The 20,402-nt window shown below is 42.7% G+C and overlaps 1 protein-coding gene across 1 annotated transcript; it reads left to right on the forward strand.

The window, feature by feature from the left end:
- Positions 1-430: 430 nt before the first annotated feature.
- LOC308293083 (uncharacterized protein) lies at positions 431-20,064 on the forward strand (the record flags this gene model as incomplete). Its single annotated transcript, XM_080735513.1, has 12 exons — positions 431-541; positions 1,898-1,968; positions 2,277-2,383; positions 3,177-3,254; positions 3,348-3,425; positions 3,504-3,557; positions 3,671-3,715; positions 4,091-4,180; positions 5,107-5,241; positions 6,183-6,337; positions 16,532-16,649; positions 20,033-20,064. 12 exons carry the CDS (start codon positions 431-433, stop codon positions 20,062-20,064), a joined length of 1,074 nt encoding a protein of 357 aa, XP_080591639.1.
- Positions 20,065-20,402: the final 338 nt, after the last annotated feature.

Here is a 20,402-nt window from a genome sequence, read left to right on the forward strand (position 1 = left end):
ATAGACGTGTGGCTGATGGGACCCAGTAGGAAGTCCGAGGGAGTACGACCAGGCTGGCAAGCTGTAATAACAAAATTATTATTATTATTACCATTACACTTTACATTTCATTTATTATATATTGCAATTCACATTTGAAACATCTCAAAGTGTAATGAAGTCCTCCATAGAGTTATAGAGTACTCCCCCTTCTTATTATAACTCTATGGTACTCTCACTCACTCTCTTGGAAGACTGGGTGAGACCATTTATAGGCGGGGGTGTTGCATTTTAAATCACCATACCTTGAGGACAATGGGTTGTGATTTTGCTTTAATTCTTCTTCTGACGGTTTATGCATAATTTGTAATCACAAATATATAAGTTACCGACAGAGGATCATTATAAGGAGTGGAACAGTCCAAAATGCCCCATTCCCTAAGTGAGTGGTATGTCCCAAACAACGTCCCCTCCTCCTGCCCCACTCTGGGCGCGCTGCTGCTTCAAACAACAACAACAGTGGCTGCAGTCTCCATTCCTCCGACCGGATTGTTTTTGCACAGTAAGTTTGGCATATTACTTGTATCTTAACTGTTTTCAATGAAGCAACGAAGCTGTGTTTTGTCCTTATGCTTGATGTACAATGTTGGTATACGTTTATTGTAATATGAACGGCAACTCATTACGCTAAATATACGTGTAGATGCGACAGACGTTGCGGTCCTTTTGTCAGTGTACTGTACACGCGGAACCGTAACTGTTCTGGGTCTGTTCTAGTGTTCTCAGACCTATAAAAATACATTATTTTTATTTCATATTTCGATGTGTTTGGAGTCTTCCTAACCGGCGCCGACCTCGCGCCAAGAAAGGAGCTCGAACAGACCAATCGTGTTCATTGTAACTGAGTGGCGTCTCCAAGTCAGCCAATCAAATGCGATCATATTGATGTCGTTGGTGACGCCTACCAAAGCATGAAGCCTGTCTTGGTGACAGCGTGAAAAAAACACGGGTGAATGGGGTAATTTCACATTGTTTGATCCGCTAAAGTCAGAATAGTGTAATTATTAAGGATAGGGAAATAATGGTCTCTCTTGGCTTTCTATTCTGAAGTATGATGGTGAAGTTTGGACGTGTTTACAGAGACTAGATAAGTACTATTGTAGTCCAGCTGGTATCAGTATGCATTGTTATTGTTTAGTTAATACACTGACATTTTAGGAAGTTGCAATGCAGTTTTCCCTCATATTGTTTTAATCCAACATCTAAGATGTTGCTGTTTCCTTTTCCCCCCTTCTCTTGGTACACATGGCCACAACTTGTAGAATTTGAATAGGGAAAAGTGTAGATTTTCAAGCTTTGATCTTCTAGGGCAGCTTTTTCAGCTTGTAAGTTGTAAATCACCTAGTATGTTTTTTAGCACAATATAATTATTCTTTAGTGGGAAATGAGTTTGTCAAATTATTAAAGTACAACTGGATTGACTCTTAACAGTTTTCGAATATTGTACCCTCTACACTGCTGTTTCCCAAACAGTGGGCCGTGACCCATTTGTGGGCCGTGGATACATTTTTATGGGTCCCTTAATTTTTAACTACATTTTGATTTAAATTATAATCTCAAAACATTTTAAGTATATTCATGAACAAATGAATGAAAGCAATCTAAGAAATTCCATATTTTAGAAAACAAATTTGTCAAAGTAGTGAAAATAGCTGATCTACAAGTACACAATGCAGCGCAAAGCATTGTGTTGTGAGCTTGTAGATCTGCTGTTTTCACTTGTTTGGGTCCTGAGCAAATATCAAATTTCTCTTTCGGGAAAAGTTTGGGAACCACTGTTCTACACTTCATCTACTTTATTTTAAACCATTTATTTGCATTGGCATTCATTTGGACATTTCTTTCTTTTTTTCCCCAGGATCACATACCAGATTTGAAGAAAGAAGATCGACTGAAAGAAGATTTAAGTTTGAGAATCACTGGTCTTGGGTTAGTACATCTGTTATGTTGACCACCACGCAATCACAGCTCAGTTTATGCTACCACATGGATTAAGCAAACCACACAGCTCAGCTGACATTGCCTCGCTGACAGCTTGGCTCATACTAGACCAATCATTGCTCTGCTCTCACTAGATTGTTGCAGCTTGTACAGCAGTACAGTTATCCAAGTAATGCTAAAAGATTAACACAAAATGGCCCGAGGGCTTGTTTCAATTGTGGTCCCCTGTATAAGACTATAGACTTGGGCTGGCTAATAAACATTATGACTACATTTCTGTCAATTGTATTCTTTAGGCCAACTTCCAAGTCCAACTATGCCAACTCCGACTCTGATGACCAATCAAGTGCTGATGGTGCAAAAAGAAAATGGTTTGCCAAACCGCCTCATGTGGATTTCCCAGGTAGGCCTAATGACTAGATAAAATGGTAAATGGTGCATTTATATAGCTCTTTTATCCAAGGCGCAACACACACACACACACACACACACACACACACACACACACACACACACACACACACACACACACACACACACACACACACACACACACACACACACACACCGATGGCAGAGGAAACCAAGCAAGGCACCAACCTGCTAACCGGGAGTAAGGGGTTCAGAGTCTTGCTCAAGGACTCTTCAACACTAACTCTGGGGGAGCCTGGGATTGAACTAGAAACCCCTTGGAAAACCTGTGTTCAAGGACATTTTTCTACCCCTGAGCAACTGCCGCCCCTAAATGGTAAATGGTGCATTTATATAGCGCTTTTTATCCAAGGCGCTTTATAGATTGTGCATTACATTCACCCATTCACGCACACATTCATACACCAGTGGCGGAGGAAACCATGCAAGGAACCAACCTACTCACTGGGAGCAACTAGGGGTTCAGAGTCTTGCTCAAGGACTCTTCGACATTAACTCAGGGGGAGCCCGGATTCGAACTGGGAACCCTTCGTGCTCTAATAACGGTTTCTCTACCCCTGAGCTATGCCACCCCTAGGGGTGGCATAGCATTTACTTTATATAGGCAATCTTAGAACTGTGATCACTGCTACAGTTAAAAACAAATTACACCTGTCTGACATTGTACCAACAAACTGAGTATTGCATCTGCTGCAGTCATTCTATATAGTTTTAGCCCAAAATACATACATTGTGAATAATATGTCAACTAAATTGTGTTGTAGGAGAGACGCCAACATCGAGAAAGTCCAATTCCAGCCAGGGTCAAAGTTCTGTGCGGACCCTAGAGCAGGAAATGCAAGGTATGCAGTTATGAATGTTAATACATCTTGGTAACTGTTTAAACACAATTTCCAATACCTTCAATTCTGACCCTGGCTTGTTTACCTTTTTAGATGTATCTGATGGCAGCTACAGCCATGTAGAATGGCTTTCCACTGATACGGAGTCGCTGTCCAGAGATACAAATAACAGTAAGTGAACCTATATCTAGCTGGCTCCATGCATTCAACAGAAGCTATATTATCTAAATTAATGTGTATGCATTTCAGATGTAGCAGCAAGATCCACTCCACATCACAATTCTGCAGTGCCCTCAGAACTTGGTAAGTCAGAATAGGTGTAGTTGTACACCATGCTTTTAGATCATGAGAGCATTATCTGTATTCAATTCCTACCATTTTGAGTCATAACTTGTTTTCCAATGGTCCCTTTGTAGATCTGGTTTCTGGCAACTACCAGCACTCTCCACCCGAGCAAGTTGGTGAGTCAGCCATAACAATATTCTTGCATTACAGTGTTGCGTCATAGTGTGTTTTATCACATTATCTTTGACATTAGAAAAGGGAAAATTGGGGGGAGCGTTTCGCTGTTTTCGTGTCATCTGTTCGACACCCAACCCTAACCTCCGTGGGGTGAGTCGCTAATCCTCCTGACGCTCCTTTGTCGAACTGTTCGAAAGAGATTTCCCTTAATTGGGACGGTGCTTTTAGCTTTCATACTATTATTGTTATCCCCGGGTCAGAGCAATATGTCAAACTAGGGACATAGCTGAATGGAAGTCATACATTTACTCACTTAGGAGGTTAGTGTCATGCTAATAACTTCACTGCCTTGTGCATTTCCTTCTGTGTTTCAGCTGGGGTGTCAGGGTGTGGCAGTACTACTGGTGCCCAATTCCACCAGCTGCAGACTCCACAGCTACAGACCCAACAACGAGCAAGCACTGGTATGATACACTCTTTCACTACACTAAGTTGGTGAGACAGGGACACGGAACTCCATCACCATGGGAACCAAATAATTCAGTCAAAGGGGTGGGTGGAAACCCGTCGCTGGCGGCTGTTAGCTTAACGATTTGGACTGCTACAGCCTAGAGCCCCACCAGGCCACTTAGATCAGTTAATACAGGTATGATGACTAGTACCCTCACTAAAAAAAAGGGAACAGGACAAAAACTCGTCCTTGGCAATTCACCCTCCTGGCCACCAACTGTGGAATAATCTCCCTGTTGTACTTAACAGCAGCAGAGCAGACTCACTCCCAAGCCTCTGCTGTGGTCTGAAGACTCACTTATTCAGACTCCTTCATAGCCCATAGCACCTGCTCACTGACCTTACATATGAGTTAGATTGCAATGTTTTTTCTTAGATTACAAGAAGTGCTATGTTTTGTATGTATTGATTTTAGGGGTGCAACGATACACAACATTCACGGTTCGATTCTGTTCGATATTTTGTTGTCACGGTTCGATATGTTTTCGATACAAAAAATAAACAGAAATGTCCTTGATTTATAAATGCATTTTTATAACTATGTATTTTTTCTTTAACGTTTAACAATACGGTACCCAACCTCTAGGGTAGTGGTTCTCTAAGTGGGCTCTGCGGACCCCTAGGGGTCCTTGAGGGGGTTCCAGGGGAATGTAGGTGTGGAGTGGTATTGTATTGTTTGGTACAGGGTCATTCGGTTCGATATGTTGCACCCCTGATCTTCATGCATAACCTTGCTTATTGTATGTCGCTCTGGAATAAGAGCATCAGCTAAATGCGTAAATTGTACTTCAGCCAAGCGTAGCCGTCCTGAAAGAGGAGATTACAACAGTGTCATGCCAATAACTTCACTGCCTTGTGCATATCCTACTGTGTGTTTCAGCTGCGATGTCAGGGTGTGGCAGTAACCCTGATGCCCAATACCACCAGCTTCAGACTCTACAGCGTCAGATCCCACCGCTGCACGCCTCACAGCTACAAGACCCAACAGCGAGCAAGCGCACGCCCTGGTACGATGGTACTCTTTCACTACACTAAAGTTGGTGAGACGAGGACACAGAACTCCTCAATGAATGCTGTTTGACATATATTATGACCTACAATTCAGATTTTAGGTTCAGACAACCTCTGAGATACAGGACCACTATCAGATTGTGTTGCTACTCCCAAACTAAAGTGGAAATGTAACTAAGAATTTTGTTTCTACGCTGAAATGGACTGTTGTCTTCTCTCTCCCCCCAGCCCCCGTTCGCAAATTAATGTATAGGCTAAACATTTCTGATAATACAACTTATTTTGACTGTCCATTCACGTACAACTTAAACTGCACACTCGTATTCCAAACCAAGGCAGCCGCAGCTCACAGAGTTTAGCGACATGACAAACCGACAACTAGGCCTACCCAGCAACAACTATCTTTTCCTGTCTTACCTTCACAATAAAGTGTCTCCCGTTTACCTCCCAGCTTATTTTACACAGGTTATTAACAGGAAAAAGTGTAACTTAACCAGTGTGTATTTGTGCAACCAGACGTGCATGTGAGAGAGTGATGAGGGGGAGAGAGAGAGAGAGAGAGAGAGAGACATTGAGAAAGAGAGGGATTCGCGGTGATATTAATGAACTGCCGTGTCATTTTCAATCGGTCCTTATATTTTCAATTTCCGGTCTAACGCAATCTTTGCTTTATACATGTGTAAATGTCCCTGTACGCAATTATACTGTATGTTGGATTATTGACTGCTGAGTGAGAAAACATTGGACATCAAGCTAATCATCTGGGGACCCCACAAAATAATTTGGGGACCCCACCCCAGGTTTGGGACAGATGGTGATCCAGAACATAATTACGCTCTTTGTGAGCCATAGTACAGTTTGAATCCAACTCCTATGATGTATTGCACGTCTCCTCTCTCACTCTCCTCCTCACACCTTCCTTATTTTTGTAATCTTGTCTTTCAGCTGCTGCTCGGCAGTGTGACTGCACACTGACCCCCACAGTCTTCGGAGACACTGTTAAGAAGTGGCTGCGGTTTGCTCATAACCGTCGAGGAGGCCTTCCCAAGGAGTCAAAGTGCCGCAGACGCAACTCAAACCAACCCAGCTCAAACTTAAGGGTACCCCTGTGTGTCCTCATGGACAATATTGTTCTTTAATGTTCACAGCTTTATGGACTGATGTTCAGAGTAAAATGTTCACAGCTTTATGGACTGATGTTCAGAGTAAAATGTTTACAGCTTTATGGACTGATGTTCCTGCAGTCTAAGAGTTACATTTGTATTAGGTTTTGCTGTGGTGCAATGCCATTTTGATACTGTTTGGGTAAAACAGTGAGTGACTTCAAGTATCTCACAATGCGGCATGATGTGAACTTGTTGATCGGCTATTTTGTTCCCCCAGAATTGGTGTTGATTTTGTCGACAAACTGTCAAAAAGTTTGTCTACCTTTTTTCACTTCAAAGTGAATAAACTATTCATTCTATGATGACTAAATATATTGACAATTTCGTCAACAAATAAAAGCTAGACTAAAATGTTAGGGAGGGAATTAGTGGAGGATATGCTTCGTTGTGCTCTGGTGTTGCACTCTGAAAATGGCAGATCTACAAGCTCACAACACGTTACTCTGACCAACCAAGTGTAAAATCTGCCATTATTATTCCATAACGGTTTGCTAAAATACATTTGGTTACGCCCGCCCAGTAACACGTGTGGCCATGACATTATGTATCTTGGGGAAAGTTGTATATATATTGACTTGAATGTAAGGAACTGTAAAGGATTTTTTTTATTCTGGGGTGCCTTTGGAATAAATTTGAATATTAAACATGTTTTCTGTCTTAAGCTTTTTTTTATATGCATTTGGGGAATTATGTTAATAGAAGTCATTTTTAACTAGCTAGTAATCCATTTAAGTCCTAAGACATCAGCAGAAACTTGTGAAAAGCATAACTATTTTCTAATGGACTAACCATAGAATATTGTTGTTACAGTATTTTAGAGAACATTTATATTTAATGTAAAATGTGCATGTAAATTCTCATTTAGATGATGGTTGAACAGATGTTGATTCCTTAACATTGATTAAATATAAAATCAACTAAAATGTGCATGCAGATTACCATTTAGATGATGGTTGAATCAATGTTGATTCCTAATGTTGATTCTACATTAAATCAACTAAAATGTGCATGCAGATTACCATTTAGATGATGGTTGAATCAATATTGATTCATAACGTTGATTCAACGTAAAATCAACTAAAAATCAGCTTGCAGAATACCATTTAGATGATGGTTGAATCATGGTTGAATCAATGCTGAAATAGTGCTTAAACACCAATGTTGAATCAATATAAAATGGCCTTTGTGATTTCAGCATAGTTTCAACGTTGGTGTTGAATATTGATTCAACCGTTCTGGCCAACTATTTTGCTACGTTGATTCAACCATATTTTGCTATCTGGGTATGTTGTAGTGTATATAATGGACACAGACCAAATTGACATAATTGCTTGATCTTTAGTGGTTACCGTTGTGGTATTATGTTTACTTTTTTTGTCCAAAGTCATCAAAACATTATCATACTTACCTCAACAAGTGAGTACATTTTAGCATAACTAAACTGAATCCATTTTATGTATATATATTTTTTTTTTCTTCTCTTTTTTTCTCTTTTTTTTTTTTGATCTGACTTTTGCAACCTCGAAACAGGTGACAGTAGAGGTATAATGGTAACTAATTGTATATACCGAGTATACCGGTATGCTATAGCAAATCCAATCTACTGGACAGTTACATGACATGGTAGAATTAATATTGAGTACATGAGTACAACTGTCTTCACTCTGCATCACTCTTTCTTCAATTCTAAATCATCTCACATGACCCCTTATGAGAAAGGTCATAGCTTAGAGGTGAAGTAAATCGATGTCACAGGTTCACTGGGTCCAATTAAGGACAGCTTATTGGGTGCGTCATTCATCATATACGCCCACCCACCACTCAGTCTTAAGCTATAGCCATACCCCGTATTGTAATTCTTGACTTTGCATAATTCAATAAACCCTTAAGTTCTGTTTGGATTCACTTCACGTTGGTTCTGTTCACGGGTTATTTTGACCCGTGGGATATTTGGTCTCAAAAACAACAATTAACAAATCATCATCATACATTACTTTGTCTCAATTCCAATTTGTATGATATATAATGGTAAATGTTTGCATTTATGCTTTGCTATATCACATTAAAAACTGAATCAGTTTTACTGATAGCTGACATTCATGTAAAATAAGAGCTGAATGTACACTTGTAGGAAGTACATGCTTCACAAGCACGGACTGCATGTGAGGCACAGATGAGCTTCTTGCACTGCAAGCAGTCTGTGTCTTCCTGTCTGCTGCAGGACACACTGAACAGCGCTTTCTCTTGCCAGATGCTTGCCAGATCACTGTTTATTTTACCATACATATCATATGAATTGTTTGGAGTTGAGACAAAGTCAATGTATGATGATGATTTGTTAAAATGTATATTAGTATAATTTTTGAATCAAAATATCCCCCTTGTCAAAATGACCTGCGAACAGCATTAGAGGGTCAAAAAAACACCAACACACCAACAGAACGGGAAAACCCTAGAATCCCAAATCACCCTATCTCATTAAAATAGCATTTGGCCTGCCCTCTAAGCAGCCTGCAGTCTAGAATGGGGAATTCACCTCCAGCTGAAACTGAAAAATGAAATAAAAATAAATCAAGACTTGTTTGAGCCTTTTTAGCCAATTCAAATCAGTTCACAGTGTACAAGTACTAAAGTGCGGTTCATATTCCTTCTGACACTCTGAACCTTTCTTCGGAAGGAAAGGTGATGCATCATACAACTATACAAATTGACGTCAATCCGAGCTTAAGGGCAGCACCATAACTTTTTCTTTTTTTTCTCGGAACCAATACAGTAGAGTACTTGAGTAAATGTACTTAGTTACTTTTTACCACTGATTTGTACAATCTATAAACTAGGAATTCCTCGCTCCGTGGTGGTACGTATCTGTTGGGAACCTCCGCTTCATATTTAGTTGGACACACTCAGCGTCCAACTAAATATGTAGAGATACCGTCATTAGAACACAGAGTGGTTCCCGAAGGGTTCCCAGTTCGATCCCGGGCTCCCTCAGAGTCAGCGTCAAAGAGTTCTTGAGCAAGACTCTAAACCCCTAGTTGCTCCCGGAGAGCAGGTTGTTGCCTTGCATGGTTTCCTCCACCAAGTTTGTGTATGTGTCGCTTATCTCCCGATTAGGGGAGTGTGTACAACGTGTGTGTGTGTGTGTGTCAGTCAGTCAGTCAGTGAGTGAGTGAGTGAGTCACACGTCACACGTCACACTTTTGCCCTGCTCATATCTCCACAACCGTTGCCCCCATCCATGCCAAATTTTGCACACACACTCCTTACCTGCCAAACTACAACCTCCAAGGACCCCCGGAGCTCCAGGGACCCCCAGGTGTAAAATAATGTCCGTCCGTGAGTCACGTCACATGTCACACTTTTGCCCTGCTCATATCTCCACAACCGTTGCCCCCATCCATGCCACATTTTGCACACACACTCCTTACCTGCCAAACTACAACCTCCAAGGACCCCCGGAGCTACAGGGACCCCCAGATGTAAAAAATGACCAAATGTGCAAAAATGACCAAATGACCACCCCAACGGGGCTGCTCACGGGGAATTCCCGGGGACCACCGACTCCTGGTGCTCCAGAACGGATGCAAAAGTGGTCTGCAGCTCACATAAAATGCCGTAACTCCGGCTAGGAGCGACCGGGAGAGCCGGGGCCGGTACCTATTCGTCCGCCTTGGCGGCGCGGAGACCCCACCCCTCACATGGCCCTCTTCTAGCGCCACCATGAGGCCGATTCTTGCAAAACACATTTTTGGACACTGCTCCTACAATTTTTGCCCTAAAATCACGCAAATCGGTACACAGTATGTCTACACTCATCCCATCAACATGAATCTCTCCCATATAGCGCCACCTCCAGGCCGATTTTTAAAAACACATTTTTGGACACTGCTCCTACAGATTTTGCCAGAAAATCACGAAAATCACTACACAGTATGTCTACACTCATGTCATCAACATGGATCAGGAAGATTTTGGCAAAACACATTTTTGCCCTATTTGTGGAGATAAGTGACCTACGGTCGCTTATCTCCCGATTAGGGAGTCTTACTGGTTAATTGCAATATGAATATGAAGGCTATAGAATCTGGGAGTGCATTAACAAGCTTGGTGGTAAGTATCTATTTTGGACACTCGTATTTGTGATACATTATGTTTCATAATTCAATCTAAAATGTATTTGTGAATAAATGTTTCCTGGGTAGAGAGTTTTGAAGTCCATTTTCAGATTTGATTGCGACCGTAGGTCGCATTTACTACCAAAACCTCCACGGGCTGTCTGTGCGTCAGTGAGTCCGTCACACTTTTGCCCTGCTCATATCTCCACAACCGCTGCCCCCATCCATGCCAAATTTTGCACACACACTCCTTGACTGCCAAACTACAACCTCCAAGGACCCCCGGAGCCCCAGGGACCCCCAGGTCCCTGGGGGACCCCCAGATGTAAAAAATGACCAAATGTGCTCACACGTCACACGTCACACTTTTTCCCTGCTTATATCTCCGCACCCGTTGACCCGATCCATGCCAGATTTTACACACACACACACACACACACTCCTTGCCTGCCAAACTACAACCTCCAAGGACCCCCGGAGCCCCAGGGACCCCCAGGTCCCTGGGGGAACCCCCAGATGTAAAAAATGACCAAATGTGCAAAAATGACCAAATGACCACCCCAACGGGGCTGCTCACGGGAATTCCCAGGGACCACCGACTCCTGGTGCTCCAGAACGGATGCTAAAGTGGTGGCGCCCCCAGTGGAGGACCCCCTGCCACTGCAGCGCACATAAAATGCCGTAACTCGGGCTAGGAGCGTCCGGGAGAGCCGGGGCCGGTACCTATTCGTCCGCCAAGGCAACGCGGAGACCCCACCCCTCATTTCTCACATGGCCCTATTCTAGCGCCACCTTCAGGCCCATTTTTAAAACACATTTTTGGACACTGCTCCTACAGTTTTTGCCCTAAAATCACGAATATCACTACACAGCATGTCTACACTCATGTCATCAACATGGATCAGGAAGATTTTGGAAAAACAGATTTTTGCCCTATTTGTGGAGATAAGCCACCTACGGTCGCTTATCTCCCGATTAGGGAGTCTTACTGGTATGTATAGTTGATCACCGACCTTGGCCTTTATCTTTGACCACCAAATTGCACCTCTACGTCAGATACTGGGTTTAATCAATAATTACGTTTTATGACTTTGTGTTATGATTTGATAGTGAAAGATTATACTGAGTCAATGTAGACAGAGTAACACAGCAGTCTCATCACAATAACTTCCCTATCGCTTTGTGGCTCAAGCAAGCAATAATAATAATAATAGCATGGACAATCAAAAGCACTTCTAAGTCAAAGACACCGCCTGATTTATTTGTCCCTTGAATGCTGGGGGGAAAATGTCTTTTCAGGACATTTTAACAGGTGTGTCTATACACTATCGGCCTGCCAGTGGGTTGACAGCGAGCCTTGACAGCGAGCCTTGATCTCAACAGGGGAAATGACAAAGGGGAAGAAAAGGCTTCCTTGTCTTCGTACGTGACCAAAGACACTGCAGTGCTAATAAGAGAGAAAGGCCATTAAAATGCCATTTGGGCCTCGTGCTCTGTTTGAGTAGAGTGAACAGATTAGCCACAGATTCCTTGGCAGTCACTGTGTGTGTGTGTGTGTGTGTGTGTGTGTGTGTGTGTGTGTGTGTGTGTGTGTGTGTGTGTGTGTGTGTGTGTGTGTGTGTGTGTGTGTGTGTGTGTGTGTGTGTGTGTGTGTGAGAGAGAGAGAGTGCGTGCGTGTGTGCGCGCGTGCGTGCGTGCGTACGTGTGTGCGTGTTCACCATTCTGTTTGCATATACTGTATAATTGCGACTAGATTAGTATGTGAACGGTCACAGCTTGTCCATATGTAAAGTATGTGTGTATCTCTGTCACGCCTGACACTGTGGTTCTATGGGTTTGTCGCTCTGATGTCACTGTGATGTCAGGGGAACCTCTCTTAACAGAATGGGTTTGCCGCTCTGACATCACACTCTGGCTTCACTGTGATGTCACACTAACAGAATCCCTTTCATGCCCATATATGGAGTTCCTTGATGTCATCAACATTAAGCCAATATCTAACAGGACTTCATATGGGAATGCCCATATATGGAGGCCACATTGGCCACATACCATGCACACTAACATAATCCATATATGGCCAAGACAGATGGCCAGGACAGCCCATATCTGTGACTGTGTGGCTGGTTCTACAGACAGGGATCTCCATGTATGGGCATAAAAGGGTATTTTGTCAGATGTCATAGACGTCATAGGACTTTCACATAACAAATAACTGAGTAAGCATGTTTGGGCACTCACAGCATATCTCCATATATGGGTACGAGGAGTCTCCATATATGGGTAACTGGTCCGATACATCACTGGCCAGATGGTCAAGAATTAAGCCTCTGAGTCAAAAGGCCCAAGTGAAATACACTGATACAATATCATCATCCCCTCCCCTTTTTACTATTCAACAACAGCTGTGGGTGTGGCTAACTTCAGCTGGGTCACCACCCACCTGACAACCAGGCAAACTTAATGAGCAGGTGGGTGTGGCCACATAAAAGCATAATTTTAAAACTTTCTGTACACTTTTTTGAAAGAAATCTTCCTCCATGTATAATCATAATACCTGATGTAGTGGGTGGGGAATCATGACACCCCATCTTTAAACAGTTCCATGCGAAATAAAGACAGTAAGGCAATCAAAGTAGCATAAAGCAATTAAATGATATAGTTAGGGAGAGGAGCCTGGGGGCCACACCACTGACCAGTGTTGGTGCCAAGTTTGGTGTGGATTGGAGCAACAGGTCTGCATATTCGTTCGTTTGTTGTTAGTGAGAGGAACACAATGGACAATGGTCCTGGACTTATACTTATTGTGTTTTATCGAATGTCTTGAATGTCTCTGATCATTTGTGGCTTATTTTCAATTATCATGAACTAAATTAAGCAACGATATTTCGGATTGTCAGGTTTACCTCAGGTTGTAGAACATTGAAACAATTCTGGAGGCTGTAGCAGACTACACACAGTCCCCCCATGTGGGTCTGTGGATTGACTGATTTCTGATTACACAGTATGTATTATGCAGAAGCAGCCGGATACTAGGACATGACATTTAAAGAATACTAATTGCCTTGCCTGTGTTCCAGTCATGTTTATTGGTTAAATTGTGGCCTTTGTTGATTAGGTCTCCCAGCCAATTAAAATGTAAATATCACGCTAGTGATGCAGAACATTGGTAAGCCATTTGTTTATTTCAATTTAGTCCGGGTTAAATACAAACTAGTCTATTCATCAATAGGTAATAATAGTTCATGTTAGTATAAATTGTTTACTGAAATGGAACAGATGGACAGAAATGTTAATTAACTAGGTTATCTGGACTCATTTGTATGTGAGGCGTGAGCACGTCCTTCAATCAATATCATTACTGTAAGGGATATGAAAACAACAACACAACAATGCTGCAATCAACGGATAGGATCGGTACCCTCTCCCTCTTGCCTTCCTGTCTCCCTCTTTGTCGTGACTTGTTGTGAGCTTGTAAATCGTCTATTTTTGTCTCACGGCACTGTCATACAACAAAGTATATCATCGTTGTCGGGTGGAAACCTTGTATCTCCAAAACCGTTAGTTTTGTATCATTTTAAAAAGAATTGTGTGCTTGTAGATCTGCTGTTTTCACTACTTTTGTGCGACGGCCTTGAATGATGAAGCAGAGCTTTACTTTGCGAAAAACGTACACATTTGAAACTTGGAGATACGAGGTTTCTGCCCGACAGTGACGATATACCGTAAATCAGGCTTCACTCTCTGTCATCCTCATGCCTCTCTGATTCGCACTCATCTCACTGCTCCAAATTACAAAAAGAATTGCCTCAATATCATCTCATCACTTGTGCTAAATGACCAAATTAATACATGCCGGTATACAGCATCTGTGTAGCATGACTTCAAGTTCTTGTTGTTTTGCCTCCATGCAGGAAATAGTTCCTCCAGTCTCAAAATTAAGCAGGGTAGCCAATCAGAGAGGCCATTTATCTGTTAAAAGCCACATCAGCCCTTACTGTACTTAAGCCTCTCCAAATAGGTTTAACTAATAGCATTTAAGCACTCCCAACAGAGCAGCACTTTTACTTTGGTTGTTAAAAGCAGTCAAGAACGTGTGCTTACTTCCCACATGCCGAGCAATTACAGACTGTGCACGCGTGCGTGCGTGCGTGCGTGCGTGCACGCACACGCACACGCACACGCACACGCACACACACACACACACACACACACACACACACACACACACACACAGTGATTGACTGTGTGAGGCTGAGGTCTCTAAGAAGTCAACATATACAACACAAACATTTGAGGTGTGTTTAAACATGTTAGGCATGGTCTTTGGCCTTTGGACAAGCAAGATATTAGACTTCTGCTCTTCAGGCAGAGATACCCCCTGCTATAGGGTCCTTTTAAACCACATGAATAAATAGCATCCCTATGCTGGGCATGTCATAATAGTTGAACATTCGACGAAATTAGATGAACCATTTAGCAAAAAATAGCATGTCTACAAGATCAAGCCATTACAACATGTTTGTACATTGACTGTTTTAACAGTCACAATGTTATTTATATATTTTCAAGTTTAAAAGACAAGACATACAGTACAGTACAATACAATCACACACATATACGGTATACCCTCCCCCCCTCCCTGTGAAATTTAAAAAGAACAAAGGAAGAATACATACAAAATTAATACATCAATCATAATACACTTCAAAAGAAGGAAAAATAAAATAAGGGAACAAATATTATAATCAGTACAATAGATCAAGATACAAAATAGAAAATAAAAAGGTCTTAATACTCCTGTACAAACCTCAGGTCGCTATAGAAAGGTCAGAGAGAAATGGTTGCTGCACATTCTGTCAAACACTGTCGTCTTAAGAGAAACATCATATCTTATTTTGTCCATTTGCAATAAATTGGTCATTTCTGCCAGCCATGTTTTAACCGATTTAGTGCCATTCCCGAGATGTCTCGCGAAATTCCCTTTGATGTTCGCAGTGCCAATCGCGAGATGTCTCGCGAAAAGTAATATATTACTGTAACGGCGGTTATCCTACCGGGTACATGCGCGGAAGGTCCCGAGACGATCTCCCTCGCTGATTTATCATCATCACGGATCCACGAGCACAAAATAGTAATCCCATAACATTGAGGCAGACGGGGAATCTCATCTTTAATGTCCATTATCTCAAAACAACACTTTCAAAGCGAGGATGGCAGTAGATGCTCGCTTATATAACACATGTTGAAAAGCTCCGTTCCGCCATTACACAACACATGTGGACGATGACCGCTTCCTGTGAATGGCGCGATGACGTCAAACCGGAAGTGTTTAAGCTATGGACTTCTGGCCTTCAAAATAAGACAACGGTCGTGAATGCAGCCTGAGGGTGGCATCGTGGACATTTTAATCCGTTAATTTCAGGGGCACAAAATGGGTTAAAAGAGGGCACCTCCACTCCTTTCCAGAGGGTCAGAATATTCCTTTTTGCAATAACCATGCCATATTGTATAGCCTTACGTTGATAAGGAGGTAGAAATGCTAAGTCTTGGAATCCACTCAGAACAGCGCAACAGGGGTCTGGGACGATAACACAGTCAAATACACCTTAAAAAAACTTTAAAATGTCACTCCAGAATTGTGTTAGTTTTCCCCAAAAATATGTCCCAGAGAGCCCTCTGCTGAGTTACATTTGGAGCATAAAGGGGAAACAGAGGGATAGAATGAGTGTAACTTAGTGCAGGAGTAATGTAGCCTGTGGATTACTTTAAATTGAATCAGATGATGTCTGGATTTTATGGAGCAACCGTGTATGTCTTAGTGGGGAAAAGAGGAGATGGCCAAGTCCAGACCCCTGGGGGACCCAGGTCCATGAATTATACAGGGTTTAAGTGGTTAAACACACACAAACTTTGATTCAGCAGCAGTGCAAAACGGCGCTCCACATTTCATGTCCTCTGTGAGGTAATACTCGGCTGCGTTCTCTACTATGACACACTCTGTGTGGTGCAGATAGCGCCCGTAGCAAGATTCTGTGAATGTGTAAAAAAGGTTGAAAAGGGCAGAGTGCTCATCACCGCACTGCAGTCTATATCAGATGTAAGAACGCCGTGCCCTTGGGGCGTTGGAGGTAACCAGGGACAAGGAGTTGATGCGAGGCCTACAGATGGAGTAGCCCACTGCTAGTGGGTTTGACAGAAATGATAGTCGTCTGCTACGCACGCACGCACGCACGCACGCACGCACGCACGCACGCACGCACGCACGCACGCACACACAACACACACACACACACACACACACACACACGCACACGCACACGCACACGCACACACACACACTAATGCTGGGTTCTCTGGCATGTAAGGTTCTTCGTCAGGTTTACCATTACACAGATAGGATCCTTAGTTCTCAGGCAACCCAGTAACTGAATGCTGAACCATACAGGCAACCAGGCTGTGTGTGCCAGTGTTGGACAGAGCCAGAACCTCCCCTGCAGTCCAGACATCCGGAAGACATGGCAGCAAGGGTAGGGTGGAGAAAGGATGCCGCAACCATTTAGATTTCAAGGACCCCCATGCAGTTTGACATGCATTACGGACCCCCATTTAATGGCATTTCTACCTCTAGGACCCCAATTTATACCGTAAAATCAATGTTAATTTAACTCTGAGCGTGTACAAATGGAACCAACTTGTTCCATTTGTACACTCTCTGAGTTACATACCCAAAATGGTCCATTTGGTTCCTAACTGTCATTTAGCTGGGGACCCCCTGGAACTCCTTCAAGGACCCCTGGGGGTCCCCGGTCTGCCTTAACAGCTCTCCCTGTATACTGATCTGTATGTGCAGCCAGTTGCTGAGTGGAGCCATTACCCATCCCCTGGGGACTAGAACATATTTTGATTATTATCAAATATTTGGCAATAATCCTTTACTAAAAATTACTTGTTAAGTGCAAATGCCTAGAATGCCGAAGTGAAAATGCTTCTTGTATTTGTGCGTGTACTTACATACTTGCGTAGTCTGCTTACATAGTACATGTGTGCATGCGTGCTTTCAGGCCCTGGCACTGCATTCTCCCTTGATGGATGGCCATTTTCATTGGCCAGCTCAAGCTTAATGAACCTTGCAATTCATGTCTTAATTGAATGCTTTCTACACTTGCATGTTCTATGCTCTTATCCCCCTCTCTCACTCACTCTCTCTCTCTCTCTCTCTCTCTCTCTCTCTCTCTCTCTCACACACACACACACACACACACACACACACACACACACACACACACACACACACACACACACACACACACACACACACATCATGTCATCCCTGCTTTTGTTTGTGATGTTGGACCCTGATGGGTAGTGAATAGAGGCTCTTTCACATCTAACATTTTTTATGAGGCACTCTGGGAATGTGCATCCGGCGTGTGTGTGTATCCGTTTGTACACCCACACACACAATCAATAAAAAGGTTACCTAAACATACATGTACCCCATAAAAGACTGCACAAGTGCATGTGCGCACACACACACATACACACGCACGCACGCACTCACCCACACACACACACACACACACACACACACACATGCAAACACACGTACACAAATAACACAATGACAGAAGTGCACCCATCAGGCTATTATCATAGGTGAGAGATGGAAAAACACATTGAGAGACCTCTCGAGCACAGCCTAAATTTTAGGCTGCATGTGAAACCTCTTCCCTTTCATCTCCTTAGATCAGGGGTCTTCAACAGGGGGCCCGGGACCCCTAGGGGGTCCTCAGAGTTACTACAGGGGGTCCTACAAATCTTTGAGTGATAGAAAGTTTTTCCTCCTTTTTTATATTAACCGCTTGAACCCTAGTGTCCATATTCTGATAACTTTAGCCAAAAATAGACGATCTACAAGCTCACAACGCCTCGCACTGCGAGGCGTTGTGAGCTTGTAGATCGGCTATTTTCGGCAAAGAGCTTTGGTGTAGAGGGGAAAAAGAGCAGACTAAGTACAGAGTGAAAGGTCAAGTTTATTAAGTATTGACGGCTCAAGTGGTTAAATATCTGAAAACACAAATTTACATGAATCCAAAATACATTGATGATTGTGCTGTCAAACACTGAAACTATATGGAATCTATGATAAGGTTGTGGGGGTCCCTGCTTCATCTCTCTCTCAACTAAGGGGTCCTTGGCCTGAAAACGTTGAAGACCCCGGCCTTAGATGTATTCGTCACTGCGGAAAGATCTCTGCAAAAATCATGCAAGGGGCGCCGTTTGAATGGCGGCTGAGCTAGAACTGAGGAACTGTGTCTCAATACCGATAAACAACATTTTCTGGAATCACGGCCTTCATCAGGGACCCTATACCGTGTATTCCACTCAAGTTGTACTGCCTGCCAGAAGCAGGCAAGCACTTCACAGCAATGGTATTGCAGCATTGCTGTGCAGCAATTCACAAGAGTAGCAGAATGTACATTGAATCGTGCTCTCTCTCGCTCTCTCTCTCTCTCTCTCTCAGCGGCGTCAGTTCAGAAAAAGCTAAGGTATGGCAACATGACTGGTGACTCGCACGCACGTGCGAGACACCAGTCATGTTGCCATACCTTAGCAAAAGGCATGATACATTTATTTTAAGAAGTACATTTTATTTTTTTCCCCTAGTTTCTACGGTTTCTTGGACTGGATATGGCAGCCTGGAATGGTTGTTCAAGTGCAGCTCAACTTGGCATGTTAGTAAACGTGCCACAATTAACAATAATGCATTGCACCTGTGCAGCTGACCTGCGGAACCTGGGAATATTCCATTTTATCAAGATGGGGAGAATACAAGTGTGGAGAATATAATTATACTACCTTGTTAAAGTGAACATGTTGTGAAATGTTGCATTTGTAGTTATTTTACTGTAATTTTATATCATAATAACCAGCACAGTAGACAGAGACATTCATGGATTTATATTTAAATTAAGGCTGGGACTTTAACTGATTAATTGCGATTAATTAATTACAGAAAATTAACACGATTAAAAAAAATTACTCATTTTAATCGCACTTAGTTTTTGCACCATAGAACCTTCAGTTTCGGGCATACCGATCATAGCGATGCACCAACCAAGAAGAGAACAAACGCAAAGGGAGAAGTAGCCGATCAGAGCGCTTTGCTTGGCCCAGTGGAAGCAAAATTTAGATTTTAAAAACTCACTCGTTGATTCACTCGTACAACAAAATGTGTTTTACTTGAAAAAAATGCTTCTCAAGTCAAATATCGATTATCGATTAATTGCGATTAATTAATCACAGAGCCTGTAATTAATTATATTACATTTTTTTATCGCATCCCAGCCCTAATTTAAAAGTAACTTTTATTTTCCCCCCTGGACCCAGGGTATGGCAACTGCATACCCCTGCCATACCCAATTGACGCCCCTGCTCTCTCTTTCTCTCTCTCTCTCTCTCTCTCCCCCGTGTCTCCCTCTCTGTCTTCAGCTCTGTATCCATTCTGCAGGTAGCAGAGAGCAGGCCAGAACTCTGCTGTGAATGTTGTGAGTCACCACTCCTCGGGACAGCAGCAGCGCGGTACTATAAAGCAGGTAATAATCACACACCTGTGGCTGTGAAAGCAAATATAGAAGCTGTGGACGGGGTAGATCGCCGAATAGGCTGTCAGAATCGAATGAAAGGCGAAACACACGGCAGCGCGGAGAGATGTTTAAAGTGATGAATGACTGACTGCATGTGAATGCAAATAGGAATATAATCGACACAGCGTCCTTGATGTTCATGCAGCACGGACCTTGATAGAGGGATTCATAGCACTGTCACTGTCGGGTGGAAACCTTGTATGTCCAAGAACCTTACCTGTTTGTTATTTTAAA

The sequence above is a fragment of the Nannobrachium achirus genome (genome assembly GCF_963921795.1).
Source record: "Nannobrachium achirus genome assembly, chromosome: 10".
Taxonomy (NCBI): domain Eukaryota; kingdom Metazoa; phylum Chordata; class Actinopteri; order Myctophiformes; family Myctophidae; genus Nannobrachium; species Nannobrachium achirus.